General features: G+C 39.1%; 2 protein-coding genes and 1 pseudogene across 2 annotated transcripts; all 3 read right to left on the bottom strand.

Annotated features, from left to right (window-relative positions):
- Positions 1 to 61: 61 nt before the first annotated feature.
- On the bottom strand, positions 62 to 8,642 carry LOC101292985 (annotated as a pseudogene).
- Positions 3,062 to 7,622, bottom strand: LOC101307469 (probable WRKY transcription factor 20-like). Its single transcript, XM_004294412.1, has 6 exons — positions 7,368 to 7,622; positions 5,895 to 6,041; positions 4,892 to 5,447; positions 4,643 to 4,808; positions 4,333 to 4,491; positions 3,062 to 3,571 (listed from the first exon to the last, which is right to left on the bottom strand). Exons 1-6 carry the CDS (start codon positions 7,584 to 7,586, stop codon positions 3,097 to 3,099), a joined length of 1,722 nt encoding a protein of 573 aa, XP_004294460.1. The 5' UTR covers positions 7,587 to 7,622; the 3' UTR covers positions 3,062 to 3,096.
- Positions 8,643 to 11,707: 3,065 nt separating the features above from the next.
- Positions 11,708 to 14,411, bottom strand: LOC101292686. Its single transcript, XM_004295816.1, has 3 exons — positions 13,496 to 14,411; positions 12,486 to 12,661; positions 11,708 to 12,400 (listed from the first exon to the last, which is right to left on the bottom strand). Exons 1-3 carry the CDS (start codon positions 14,409 to 14,411, stop codon positions 11,858 to 11,860), a joined length of 1,635 nt encoding a protein of 544 aa, XP_004295864.1. The 3' UTR covers positions 11,708 to 11,857.
- Between the last annotated feature and the right edge of the window lie 464 nt (positions 14,412 to 14,875).

Raw genomic sequence — 14,875 nt, 5'->3', positions numbered from 1 at the left:
TGCTACGTAAAAGACTATTCTTGAAAACTAGATGACAAACACATACAAAAACTAGACCATATCAGTTGAAAACTATAACAAAACAGGGAAGTACAGCACTGGGATTTTGGACAAATAGATATTCTGTGGTGGTGGTGGAATGCAAATTTCGGTTTCCAATTGTCTCATACTCGTCATATTCCTGGTCATCCACATTATAAATGCTCCCTGCAATTGTCCTGCAGACTATCACAGCCCTCTTTGCCTTGGTTGCCTTTGTAACAGCAATGGTGTTTTCACTACTCGTACTCAACTGAATGCCGTTCTCCAATATACATTCTGTGTCAAAGTTCGACTTAACTAACCTGCACACTCGACAAGTTGGACCGTTACATAGCTCGGGGACTCGCCTTGACTCTCCGTTGCAACAGGCCATAGTTGTGCAATAGAATCTCATCAGCTCATTTCCATCTACTGTGCTTCTTGGGTGTCTCATGTATCTCTCTTTGGCCACCTTCTTTACCTTCTCTCTGTACTTCTCGAACCTTTCAAGTGTTTCTATGGGGTTTTTCACCCTGAAAACACTTTTGATCTTGCCTGATGACTTTGAAGGATTTGTTGAGGCTTTCCGAACGATCTTCTCAACAATGTTCCTTGATGGGTCTCCGTTGTTAAGCTCTGGCAGAAAGACAAGATGAAAACTTAAGTTAACAAACTGTAGTTCAAAGCGTAGTTGTAGGTGTGGATCTGTCCACTGGACTATTTACTCGTTTCTGGCTGAAAAGTAAAAACTATTTCAACTTCACCATCTTGAAGAGTTACTTGACAAATTTGTCTTAAATTATAGAATGTCTCCTTCTTTTAACTGCATCTTATTTCACAATCTAGATTACAAAGCTGGAAATCTATGTCTAAAAGCTTATACGCTTATACTTCTCTCTCTAGCATCTTTAGTGGCTGCTACTGAAACTTTAAACTTCTTCAGTAGTTGTAGTTGTGCGGCAATGAAATTTTAACTCAAAACCCTTGTAGAATTTCTCATACAGTATTGAAATAAGCGCAAAAAGAGAGCAAGACATTTACCAAAGAGCTGTGCCTGTGTGTAGCTTGAATGGTACATCAGTTCCCGGAATGGGGTCTCTTTGCCATGAAGTTCACCATCCAAACTCGTTTTTCCGGAGTTCTTACTTCTTCTTTCGCATCTTTCTCGCAAGCCAACAACGTCTGCAAGCTTGGTTCCACACCTGACATTCTCCTTCAATGAAACCCACAGTGCATGCATCTCTTTCTGTTTGAGACTTCTGAGCTAGAGAGAGTCTGAGAGAGTTTTTCTTTGAATTCCAGACTTTTCACTGCACCATTTTATCCTTGCATTGCAAGTTGAAGAATCCGAAGTTTCGAAACCAAACAAAAGGTATTGAAATCCCACAAGCTCTTATTGTCACAAGGGATATTTGCATATACGTACTTGTGCAATGAGTGATTTCTGGCTCTTACCTAAGCGAAGACAAACTGGTGAATTTAAGCACTTTTGTATTTGTGTGTAATGTATACAAATGCATTTAAGGATGAAATTGGATACTGTCAGCCCTTATAAAAAGAGCCAAAAGCTGCCTTCCTTCAAACCAGGTTCCTGTTTCACTACAGGCTAAGAAACCAGAGATACAAACAACTAAATCGTCACGAACCCTCTCCTAGTTTCTTCCACGATGATTTTTAGGAAATTAACTTAATGGAAGCAGTAGATCCACTTCATACAGCAGAAAATCTAATGCAGGCAAGAATGTGCCGGTTTTTCAACTTCTTTGCTAACTTGTTGCTTTCTACAATTTTACTTCTTTAATGTGAATGATGCAGTGCAATTTTACTTACTCGAGTTTAAACACACAGAATGCAGATCATTTAAGCCTTTCGAGCACAATAGTTGTCTGATGTAGTATAAATTTTTACCTGTCCGAGGAATGACCATTTCAGCTTAATATGGAAGACAATTCATGAGGTTCTTTGTCCCTTGTTTATCTACTTGATAATTCGAACTTTTTTGGCTCTCAAACTTTTTGGGGCAAAATAATGTCCGGTACTTCCAACCTCATCTACTACCAGCCAAGCCTTGGTTGTTAGATAATCCCTGGGCAATCTGCAAGTATCAGAATCTAAAGAACCTCATGTTTTCTGTGGGAGTTGGCTTCCCAAGTTGCTTCACAGGCACCAAAACAAATAAATAGCTACAAATTTTTCTACCCTAGAGAGAAATCGCTTCAGTCTCAAAACTGGAAAAGGCAAAACAAAGGACATTTTGTCCTTGGCTCCTTACAAAAGGAACCACAATTAAAGCTCAAACCATAGGGAAGGAAGGAGGGTCTCTCTCTCCAATCTAAAGGCACACTTCCAAACTATTCTAGACTGCAAGATACGATAACCACTTGACCACACAGGATCTACATTGATCCTCACATTCTGAGACCATCATATTCAGAGAATGGAGATGATAGAGCTTAAACCCTAATTTTTCAACATGCAGTATGCTTCTTTGATTTAAATTTTGACCTTCCATCACTGATACAATTTTCAGACAGATTAGTATGAGAGGCATGGCAGCCTCATCTATCATAGCAATAGAATTCACTCGATCCAAAACAAAAAGAAAAGGTGTGACAGGATTCACTAGTATACCAAGTTCAAGTCTCAAAAGCAGCAGCTCAGTAAGTAATGCATTTACCAACCAAAAATAACGCAAAGAACTAAAGTACTGTATTTACTATCACCACCTCAAAGAAGGCTAGAAGAAACAAAAATTTCTTAAATATATATATATATATATATATATATTTTTCAGCATCCGAATTACAACAGGCAGTCAGAGACTCGATATAATCTCAGTATCAATTCCTATTTGTACTTAGTATTCCCTTATAAGTTAATGTTACACATTAATTACCTGGACAGGGAACTGAGGGAAGTCATTTCGCAGCAGGCACCTAATACCACATCTTTGAAATAGACAGAAGAACAATACTATCATTCAATCTGGGAATCGAGATGCCCTTTTGAACATTGCCCATCCAAAAAGAAGGGGGAAAGCAGCTTATTTTTTCCTTGCCTCAATCTTAAGCAATTCTATGGACCTGTTAGTACTCTTCCCAAGTTCTGTGGATATGGATAAGAGGAATGGTTTAAAGGTGGAATCTCGATGTTACGTGATTCACTTGGACTTTCTCTAGATCCATACTGATTCATGCCACTATTTAGAACACCATAGTATGATGGAGCAGCCTTAAAATTGGAACTAGGGTGAGTTTGTCTTTCTGCTAGTTCAGAGTGCATTTGCAGGTGATTGTTGGATCTATTTTCAGAAGCAGAGCTCATTCCAACACCAAGATCAAGGCTTATGGTGTCATTTTCTTCTGTTCTAATCCTAGAAGGGGCGTTCACGGTTGTTGGTCCCGAAGTGTCATGGCTACTAGTCCTTGCAGTAGGGACATCATGATTATGTTTTCCCTCGTATGTAGTTATAACTGCTTTTGGATCATGGGATGCCCTCTCCACATGTTTTCTAACAGGGCATCCAGCATTTGTGCACTTGTAATAGCTCCTGCATAACATGTGAGAACGTAAGAAACCACATAATCAATTGGGAAGAAATGCAGTAAACAAAGTATTAGTCATGCAGATGAGGAGATCGATCACACACACTTGTAATTGTTAATAGGACTTAAATATGAGTAATCATACTTGAATAAGCTAAGGCGCCACTGATTTCAGAAAACTAGAAAAAAGAATCCAGCATACATATAATTATGATAAGCAGGAAAATTATTATGCAACAGTAAATCAGCAGGTACCCTTCTTAATCCAAAACTTGTATGATTGCTAATTAACCGTGCTTTATATATATCACTAAACAATATAATATGAAGACTCTACAATAATGAGTACACATTCTGCGGACATTCTGCGGTGAGTCTATTTCAGAAGGAGATTGATAGAACACCTAGATTTTTTACTTCCAGTCCAGATAGAGATTCCAAATACACCTGAAAAGGTCAAAACGCTAAAGAATTCAAATTTTTCATGGAAGTTTTACTTTTATGCCTTGTCATATGTGCACGCTGAACATGACACTGGATAGGAGTGTACTAAAGACCATCATTGTCCCCAAGTATTCAAAAAAACAAACAAAACAAAACAAAAAAACAAACAAAAACAAAAAAACGAATAAAAAAAAACACAAAAGATGGGGAAAAAAGTAATCAATGAGCATCATATTGCTGAACTACTGAAGCTACACCCTGAACAGATAATATCAGCGATTTTTAAAATTGTCAACTGTCTGCGTCAACCATTCAGCCATACCTTGGATTGGGATTCCCCCTCACAACTTTCTGACCATATTTGCGCCAGCGGTATCCATCATCCAAGATGTCAACCTCACTCAGAGTTTGAACAACAACTCGTGGTTCCCGGATAGGCTTAACAATTGGTGTAACATCAATTCCACCAACATCCATCCTCCTGCTCAATAAGTGTTTCGCACATTGTTAGTTAGGGAAAATATACTTTCTCTTTGCACGAGTGGGAATTCATTGGTGTGAACATTCCTGCATGTGCATAAAAAGAATAATATAGGCAACATAAACAGCATAAAACATTTGAGATTTTATACCTCCTTTTAGAGAATGGGTCCTCATCATCGACCTCATCAAGTATTCTAGTTGCTAGTGAGCCTGTTCCTTCACCACTACCGTCGTTCCCTCTGACAGGGGATAGCTCAGGAGTACTACTTGGCTCATTGGTATTAGACATTTGCCCATACATACTGGAGGACTTGTCTGAAATCAGAAAGGAAATAGAAAATTAGCAAAGGCATAAGCACATTCATAAAACAGCTAAAGAATATTATTTCAGTGCTCACCATCTCGGCCTGTCAAAGATAAAGCCTTGTCAGATCTTTCTTCCTGTACATTCATCATAGCAGCACCAGTATTATATCGTCGACTAGGTTGGGGTTTAGGGTGATCATGTGTACCCTTGTAGATAATCTCTGTTATATGTCCCTCATGGGATCGCTCAAACAGTTTCTTCACTTCACAGTTGGGATGTGTACATTTGTAATAACTACGAGGAAATTCACTTCCTTTTACATGTTTTTGTCCATATTTTCTCCAGTTATAGCCATCATCAGAAGATACTGAGGGGCTACTTCCTTTAAGATCAAGCTGTGATGTTTGGACACCAGAATTTAGATTTCCCCTCTGACTTGTATCATCTGCATCACCTTCAACATGTGCACTAGGTCCTGAAGAGACCATATGAACAGGAGCTGATAATATCGATTGATTTGAGGAGCCTGCCATCTCACTTTTAAGCAAAGGTGGTGACACAAATGATTGAGACTGATGTTGACCTTGACCTTGACCTTGGACTTGCACAGCCTGCTCATTGCTGTGGTGGTCATAATCCGTAGTAACCTTGAACAAATAAAGATCATTAGGGAAACAGCAACTCAGATCAAGATGCCTCTACAGATTAAATGGAAGCTATAGCAGTCCATCTCGATAAGGATGCTGATCTACTACTTCTCAAATACATCCTTAATTCTGCCAGTATCTTAAAGCACATTGTTTCGTATTGTAAGTATGAACCATTGAAAGATGATGAAAAACTTGTGCTTCGCAACACAAGGAGCATGCACAAGAATTACCAGTACAAGATCACTCAAAATGACTTCAGCTCAAACTATAGAACTTATATAGGGTTGATAGCATTACATGTCAACATATGTTGCAAGTTTAAGCTAAAGTACATAAGAGGCAAAATAAAAATCAGCTGATTTTGAAACCACTGTTTAGTGAAAATTTTAAATAATGACACATAATATCTCAAGTTTCCAGCTACAAAGCAATAAAAAAAATTACCATATTCAATCTGGAATGGGGCTTAAACTCGAAGCTTCCAGAGTTTCTTTCATTGGAGCAAACCATGGTTCCCGAATATGTAGAACTCGCAGTACCATAGACCATTTTAGGATTCAAAAAGGACCCAGTAGTTGGAGAAGGTTCTGCCTGCAAGACAGCAAAATTATTTTTGAATAAGCAGTGGCGGAAAGTGAAGACAAGAAACATTAACAAAAGCTTGGTGAAATAAAAGAAAAAGGATATTGAGATTAAGATGCAGGCCTATGAGTTATTTCTGCATGATTAAATCCCTTTACATCGACCAACTAAAGATTGGTAGTACTTTGACATACTGTTCCATATCTGTTCAATAACAGGAAACTCTGACAATCACAGGGAACCTTCTAATAAGCATCAGTTAATTGATATTCAACTAGACTATCTATCCTAGACTACCAACTTTACTCTAACAAGCTTAACCCTCACCAAAACAAATCAGACAAACAAAAGCAGAAAAGACGATAACTTCCTAAAATAACCATTACAAGAGAGGCAAGAGCTAAACCGACAAATCGTTTACCCATATAACTCAAGATATTGCAATATCCTTTGAACAAGGACAATCATCTGCAATCACAATTAGCACAATGAAGGGCCAAGTCCTTCATAAAAACACCTGACAATAGCGACTGTTGTCAGCACCTTTACCCACTATCTTTCTAGACTCCCTATTCCTCCTTGATGCATTTATTCCTTATTCCACATACACAACAGGAAATGTTTTTGAAGTACTTGCATCCACTGCAACCGTTGAACAAAGACAAAAACGAAAAGTCTAAAACCCACCAACAAAGCAGATAAGAAAAGACGCATAAAAGATTCATTATGTGAAAAAACAACACTGTGATAGTCATAAAAAAACGACCAAATTCAGGGTGAGTTGCAATATTCCGAAAAGCCATTGCTTTCGAACAATCCATTCGAGCATAAAGAGAAAACCACCCAATACCCCCAACATTACATTACTATAGAAGAAAAAATAAATAAAGCAACAAAGCATCAGAATCCTAAGGCCCCATCACATATAACATCTCACTCCCCCAGCACATTAAAAATCTAGCATTCACAGCAATCCCATTAAACTAAATCATACAAAAATAGTAACTCGAATTTTTTTCGACTTGTGCTCAAAGCAGGAGCATCAATTCAGCTCACTCGTCATCAACATCACATCAATTATTAGGTCATCAATTATTACAGCATATACTATCTGGCCACTGAGAAATGTGAACGAAACAAAAAAAAAAGGTAAAAATAAATAAATAGAAATAAATAATTCAAACAATTTCCAAAAGTAAAATGTACGATTACTTGAGCTGCTTATTCTAATTGTGCGGCAGCCAAACAGAGCCTAAGATTCCAAAAGAGCATTTGCCTTTTGTGGCTTGAGTTCAAAACTAGAAAGAACACAAAACGACGTCGGAGGGAGCTGACCTTCATGTTGGAGAGGAGCACCGGGGACTCGAGAAACGACGTCGGAGTGAGTCCCGGCGGGATGGTGAGGCAAGGGGACCTCGAGATCGGGAGCTTCGCCGGCGACATGAGCTTGTACTTGGCCCCACCACCACCTGAACGGGAAGCGGAGAAGTCGGCGGGAGGCGGATCGAGTTCGCCGGAGGGAGGCGGGGGGCATTCCGGTGCGGCGGAGTCCATCGGATGAGTTTGAGGGTGTGAGAGAGAGAGGGAGAGAGAGGGTCAAAGGTGAGGGAGTGTGTGTGGGGGGTGGTTTGTTTTGCTGTTTAGAAATGAGGAAGAGGAGCGAAGGGTAGAAGAGTCATTTCGGGTTCTGTTTGCTGTGTTTTGGAAGGTAGTGGTGTTGTCAGAGAAAGAGAAAGAGACGTGAGTTGACTCGCTGCTGCACTGGATCTGAATTCTGGTGACCTCCTTTTTAGACGTTTTTTCTTTCAGGTGGTTCAACACCCTACGTCTAAAACAACATCTTCTGGTAACTTAATATCAAGTCGTGAATTTGATTTATAATAAACTTGTTGTAATATTTTAATTAGTTGTTTGTTTGATAAAAAAAATATCGTTGTATATTTTTACTTATTTAAATTTAGTATATTTTGTCTTTGTTCTACCGTGCCGTGTTATGTCTAAAATTATGTTATTAAACACTCAGACGAAACAAAGATGGTCTCGAGATACAGTATATGAGGAGAATCCATAAATGAGTCATTTACATATCAAGCTTGTTTATTGTTTGTAAACTCATTTCATTCACAACTAATGTTTATGTCTAAAAACCATTGTTGTTTAAACAATTGTATGAAAAGAAGACTGCCTTAATGGTAAGGAAGCTACTCCATGGTGTGTTAGCTTTGTAATTCAAGACATTTGTTGGCTGGCTTCGCATTTTCACACTTGTTACTTTTGAAATGTTCATAGAAAGGCAAACTTTGTAGCTGATAAAATAACCTTAATAGGTCTTAACTCTGCTAACTCCTCTTGTATGGTTTAACTGCCTTCCCCTTTATGTGTTCTCAATATTCCATATGGATCAGCTGGGAAGGGGAGTTCATTGAGGTTTTGTCACTTTTGTGTTGTAGTTTTGCACTTTCTTTCGGTAGTAATTGAAAAAAAGAAAAAAGAAAAAAGAAAAAAGAAGAAGATTGGATGGAGTTAGAATAAATGAGTTGGAATTGGAAATTGACCACCGATCTCAACTTAGGTTGTTAGATACGTCTCCCGTCTATAATTGGATAACATTATTTACGCAAGCTTGCATTATTTTGAGAAATAATCAAGTACATTATGTGGGCAAACATTTATGAATGAAGACCAACATGGGATAGTAAAATGCACATAATGGTTTGGGAAAATTAGATTTTGTAGGTGAAGATTGCATAGAATAGTAAAGAGTGGAGGATGAAAATTTATGTGACCAACCTGATTTATTGGGCATAAGAACTAAGATATTGACTGGCTTCCATATATGCTTAGTCACCAACTGTTTTGGAAAAAGGTCAAAGCAAAGATCCAAATAGGTAAGATGTACCATCACTGAAAGGACTGATGGCTTCTGTTTTTGGTTACTTGGGTTATATATTTCAAAGCGTCATTGGTTCATTGCATTATTCCCACTAGTGACAAATATGTCCACATAATACAAAGATTTATTTTAATATCATGTCAAATTTGTAATAAATTCGAGCTTTGGCTTGTACTCATGTTCTAAGTTCATTTTTCAATTTTAAGAGATTTAAGAGATACCCGATTTTGGAGAGCAATAGTCAAGCTTGACCAAAGTTACTCTCCAAATTCGATTAGAAAAATAGATTACAACGAAAATTTTTTACTATACCCGACTCTCATAAGGCCTCATTTTAGTTTAAGGAATGAAAATGAAATGAAATGAATTTTTTGGAATTTTCTTTTAACATGAGAAATTGCCACTTCCTTAAATTTTCATTTCTAATGTTTGGAAAAGTAAGGAATGGAGCTAGAATTTGCTCTGGAATTTGGGAAGGAAAGTGAATCCTCAGGGTGGGGGGAGGGAACCAATTTCCACCTAATTTTTTTTTCATGTGCGAACCACTTTCCTTTCCCATTATTTTCTTTTAGTTTCTAAACAATGGAAAGTATTGATTTTCCTTTCCCAAGTGTTTGTTTTTCCATGAACCAAACATGGCCTGAGATCAAACCAAAAGGCTAGGAAAGCAGAGGAAGCTGAGAAGACTAACAAACAACACTTGAAACACTATCACCAAACATGCTTAAAGGAGACAGAAGCAAAATGATGCAGTAACGTCCTCGACAAGAACTTTCTCCAAGGGCAATCAATCCTGTGAAGCAACACGTCCGTGAGGATTTTTGAATCTCCCTCGATGAGAAGTTACCCTCTTTTATGTGAAATAAGTTACGCGAATCTTTCATGCTATACATGATTGGTTAAAACAAGCATGAATTGATAACTCAATCATCTCTGTGTTATGTGTAGGCAAAGCTGACTTCATTGAATTGGTTTTGCAGAGTATAGTCCAATCTTAAAGGAGTTGATACCTAATGCAGAAGATGTCTCTGTGTTTCCAACCATCGAAGTAAATAGTAGTTATGACAACAATAATGCAAATTCATGGACCACTATGGCTTCCCTTTCAAAAAAGTCTGCCTCCAGTTTTAAACCGTTTATAACATACTAATAGAAGATGACCACTCGAAATCTATCACTATATGAACAGGTTGCAGATGTAACCTAATGCTTTACAGATTAATCTGTCAATATACAGATCCAAAAACATGCTCGAAAACATTGATGATGATGGTTTGTAAGGGCAGTTATTTACATCTGAATATTAGTTGCTTACAAATAGTTTGAAGAATACATAGCCAGAAACACAAATAAATAATAAATAAAACCAAGAATTACAACTGAAGAGGAGCTTCCTTCAACCATATGTTTCAACTCCGACATTCACCTAGCCATCTACCTCGGATTTAAATCAAATGGTTGAGAATAAGCAATATAAAACTCTACCCAAAATGATAGTTTTACCTTATTCTCAATCCTAATTTTGAGATCAAAGGCTAGGCCTTAGTCACTAAAGGAACCAGAATCATCCACACAAATGGACTTAGAAGTAAGTCAATAGAGTGATGCCAGAGACAGATTCTGGTGCATCAAATCTGGTGAAAAAGAGAATGCAGATTGAACCAGGTTCTATCTATCTTCTAAAATGAAGGTTACTGGAAGAAATCATAAGTTCTTCCTATTTCTTTTGTTAAAGAAACATAAACTAGTTGTTGTTTATGGAACCCCCACGTCATGTGTTCGAATGCTGGTGTTGCTCAATGTTATTGCTGAATTATAAACGTGGCCAGGGAGGGGCTGCAATGCCATATTGGCTGGCAGGCCCCTAGCGGATTAGTTCTTGGGCCTAGGAAGTCTTTGGGATACCGCGACCAATCCGAAAAAGGGGTGTAAAAAAACCTAAACTAGTTGTACCCATTTCCATCCAATATAAAAATGACTCAATAATGAAGGCCCCTACCTCATAAGTTTTATGCCTCATATGCCACTACAAGGCTAAAATGCCATTGTCAAGGAAATCATGACATCAACATGACAGAGATTTAGATATGAAAAAAGGAAAAAGGAAACTACATCAAGCTTCCATTATGTTTTGCAAAGAAATGCAGGAAAATCCATTCAGAGAAGGGATGTTACAGAATGGAAAATAATCTGGCAAATTTTCCTCATGCTCTTAGATTAGGAACAAACAGCCCCTTTCCTAAGGCATAGATGCAATTTAGGCTTTCAATGAGAAGTGTGTGCTATTGAATAAGAATGCAAACATGTTTCTACTCCAAAAGAGTTCAAATCCGGAAGAAAAACCTCCCTCCCACTAAAGAGAGCAACATCAAAACATATATTATGTACTACTATAAATGCGATAAACAATTTTTCCCAAAGAAGACGAGAAATATTGTTTACCAATCCAGCAATACTACTTGAAATCATCTTCCAGGAATGCATAGCATTTTCCATTGGAGTTCAGTCAAAGGCAGAACTTCTGTTTGCCATGTTTACTGGCAACACGGGAGAACAAACTACAAATAGATAAACCACGAGCTCTTCTTCCCCTTTTATGAAAATAGCTACAAGAAGAAGCAGATGGAACCAAAGACAAAAAAACTGTCTACTAGAGTTTGTGCTTGCCAACAATGATATTAAAATAGTTATACTACTTTCCTGCTGAGTCTCAAGGTCCAAAAGATCTGGGCAGGCAGAAAAAATCATCAAGTAATTAGACATGTGAAACCAATCATGCAATCACAGATCTTAATTACCCCAGTCTAGTACTACAATCTGTGGACAAAAAAGCAGATTTGCTTTTCTGGGAACCAGTATTGCCATAGAAAAAAAAATGCAAAAGCCATAGTACCGTATTAGGTATACTATGACAGAAACAAAGAGTAACAAGTTACTGCTGAGAATAGTAAGATGGATGGTATTGAGTGGGTACACTATATCCACCATAGGCAGTTAGCCTGTTGGGATAGCCCGAGGGCACATACTGTTCGGATGAGTATAAATGGGTACTAGAAGGGCCTGGGTTCCCAGGAAAACCCATCTGGCCTCCTGCATAACCATACTGCCCAGTTGATGAACCCACATAAGGGGCAACTGGAGGAGCAGTGCCTGACACGACATAGGGTGCAGCTGCAGAGCTCACATATGCAGTAGGAGACTGTACCAACAAACCTGCTGCGGCATTTGAGACTGCTGTGGAGCCAACAGGAGCTATCATTCGAGGACGCTTGTTACCATACTGCTGCTGCTGCTGCTGTTGGAAAGGCTTCCCAGCAGGAGCTGCTGCCTGGCGTTTTCTGTTTGCCTTCTTCTTCTCCAATTGGTCAATTCGCTTTTCAAGAGAAGACGGTGGATATTCAGACTCGAGCTTTAAATCTTCTATAATTTTAATTACTGATTTCAGAGCACCAGTTTCTTTGGCTATGGCCTCATTCTGCAGAAGAACTCAATCAATCTAAGGGAAGACACAGTGTTGTATTTAAAAGACTAAGACAAGCTATAAGAGAATGTCAAATTACCGCCGCTTTCTTAGAGTTATTTCCTTCCTCAGAAACTTTCTTAGCCAGCCTTTTAGACTCCTTCACGTAGGCTTTTAAGATGGGAACAGGTGGAAACTTATCAGTCATATCAAATTCAGAAATGAACTTGATAGCCAAAAGATGTTTGCCCTTGCTCATGAGTTTCTGAATCAGAACTGCAAACACAAAACAAAGCTTTACAGTTAAAATCAGCACCAAACAATCAACAAGTGCGCAAATTGTGCATTTAAAAAGGTCAGCCCAAGAGCGTTATAATGATCCTGGCAGAATATTCTTGAACTAGAAACAAGAATGGGTGTGTAGTTCTGTGTCTCTTCATTCTCACATACCGTTGTTTCTACAGCTTTCTAATAAACACTACAGTTTTAAGAAGTCAGTCATTTTCCACTGTCCAAATCAAACAATGCAAAGTGTTTGCACATGGAAAGAAAGTGCTCAGAGTTCCATTAAGATATAAGAGCGACATAATGATTGGTGAGAGAATACAAGGCTCTATCTTTGCTTCACTCTTCTAACTCACCTTTCCTTCAACAGCTTGCTCATAGATTTCTGTTCCGAAAGAAGAATATGTTGTCCCTTCAGACTTCTTATGCACCCTAGTTCCTAAAACTCAATTATAGACGGCTCACTTCCCAGTCATCCTTTGATATAAATTGGCCTCTGTAATCAGAGACAAAACTGAAATATATCTACCGCTCTGCCACAAGTTTTTACCTCATAACTATCACCTCTAGGCTGTCATTCTTTCTATAAATACCTCTATAGTTTAACGGGAATTATATTTGTTACTTGTTATAAATATCTGACTAAAAACATCAAACACCAATAGAACCTCAATTCACAATCTAACATAGATACCAGAACTAGAACCACTTACTTCTTACCAAAAACCGAAATATTAGCTGGCTCAGCATGATAAACTAAATGCATGAACTAGTATCCAACGAAAATTAAACGGACATCACACTGGCATTACGATAGAATTCTACCTGTAATCTTATCCCCCAAGCCAAGTGTCCGGCACAAGTCAGTAGCTTGTCTATACCTCGCAACCACGACCATATGATCCACAAGCTCATCCATGTTGAATTCAGACACCAATCCAAAAGCCGCCACCAAATGCAAGAACCCCATCGCCTCGAACTGGTTCTCCACCTCCAAATTAACCTTCCCTTTCCACTCCACTGCCAACTTCTTGGCCTTCTCCCTCACCTCCACTCCCACATTCGGCGAAACTCCACACAACACTTCCAACAACAGCACACAAGTCCTCCTCACACCACTCACCTCCGCGTCCTTAACCCCTTTATTCTCCACGTAAAACCCCTCCATTGCATTCAGAACCATCAATGCCGGGTCCGGAGCGCGCCGCAAAGCCCCAATGAGCTCCAACCGCATCGTATTCCGGTTACTTTTGGTGTCATTCATATACTTCCTCAACCCAATTGCATCCATTCTCTCACAAAACGCCACCAACTCGGGCCGAGGAGCCACCGCATCGGAATCATCACTATTACTCGCCTCAACACTGTTCCGGGTCGGCAAAGTCGGATCCTTTTCCACCCGGGTCGACGAATTCGGGTCGTTTTCTATCTGGGTCGGCGGTTTGGGTTCTAAAGATGAGACCTTTGGCAACTGGGTCTGTGAATTCGAGGAAGAAGGGTGTTGGGTCGTGTGGGTTTGAGGGTTTGGGGATTGGGACTCGAGGGTTTGGAGGAGGTGGAGTTTTTGCGAGAGGGAGTTGTGGAGGGAGGTGAAATGGGAGTCGAGGTCGGACCAGGAGAGAGAGAAGAGAGAGAGGACGTCGGACCGGGATTGGAGGTCGTCGAAGGCCTTCTTTAGCTTCTCTTTCTTTGGCTCTATCAGTTGCATAGCCGCTGTGATTGTTTCCGCCGTCGTCGCCATTCTTTTTTTTCTTTTTGGTCGTCGGACTCAAATTGAAGAGGAACCAGAAAATCTGATTAGAGAAGTACTCGGGCTAGCCTGCTAGGTGAGGTCGAAAGGACATGGGCCGGGTCGCGCATTAAGTATACTTTTTTTTATAAGATATTTTTCTTTTTACCTTTTAACAAAATAAAAACAAATGAAAATAAGAGATTTGATCATTTTGATGGTATTCTAATAGCCCTTTGTTACCATGTGATCATTTGTGCAACCAAAATCTACCAACGGATGAATCTCTCAGAATCAGATACATGAAAGGACAATTTCATCTCTCTATCATTTTCCCACTCTTTTTCTTCAATATAAACCCCTCGCCTTAGCCACGGGGAGAGAGAGAGAGAGAGAGAGAGAGAGAGAGAGAGAGAGAGAGAGAGAGAGAGAGAGAGAGAGAGAGAGAGAGAGAGAGAGAGTAGAGTAGAGTAGAG

Source organism: Fragaria vesca, linkage group LG3 (assembly GCF_000184155.1).
Source record: "Fragaria vesca subsp. vesca linkage group LG3, FraVesHawaii_1.0, whole genome shotgun sequence".
In the NCBI taxonomy this organism is placed as follows: Eukaryota; Viridiplantae; Streptophyta; class Magnoliopsida; order Rosales; family Rosaceae; genus Fragaria; species Fragaria vesca.
The sequence above is the reverse complement of the archived record's forward strand: the minus strand, read 5'-3'. Positions and strand labels throughout refer to the sequence as shown.

Bases quoted from the DNA above. Each gene is read 5' to 3' on its own strand.
- LOC101307469 (XM_004294412.1), bottom strand. From the start codon at position 7,586: ATGGACTCCGCCGCACCGGAATGCCCCCCGCCTCCCTCCGGCGAACTC. The intron at 6,042-7,367 runs GTCAGCTCCCTC...GCTGTCTTGCAG, and splicing joins TGCTCCTCTCCAACATGAAG to GCAGAACCTTCTCCAACTAC. The intron at 4,809-4,891 runs GTGAGCACTGAA...TTCTGATTTCAG, and splicing joins ATCTTTGACAGGCCGAGATG to ACAAGTCCTCCAGTATGTAT.
- LOC101292686 (XM_004295816.1), bottom strand. From the start codon at position 14,411: ATGGCGACGACGGCGGAAACAATCACAGCGGCTATGCAACTGATAGAG. The intron at 12,662-13,495 runs GTAGAATTCTAT...TTGTGTTTGCAG, and splicing joins CTTGGGGGATAAGATTACAG to TTCTGATTCAGAAACTCATG. The intron at 12,401-12,485 runs GTAATTTGACAT...GTTCTTCTGCAG, and splicing joins ATAACTCTAAGAAAGCGGCG to AATGAGGCCATAGCCAAAGA.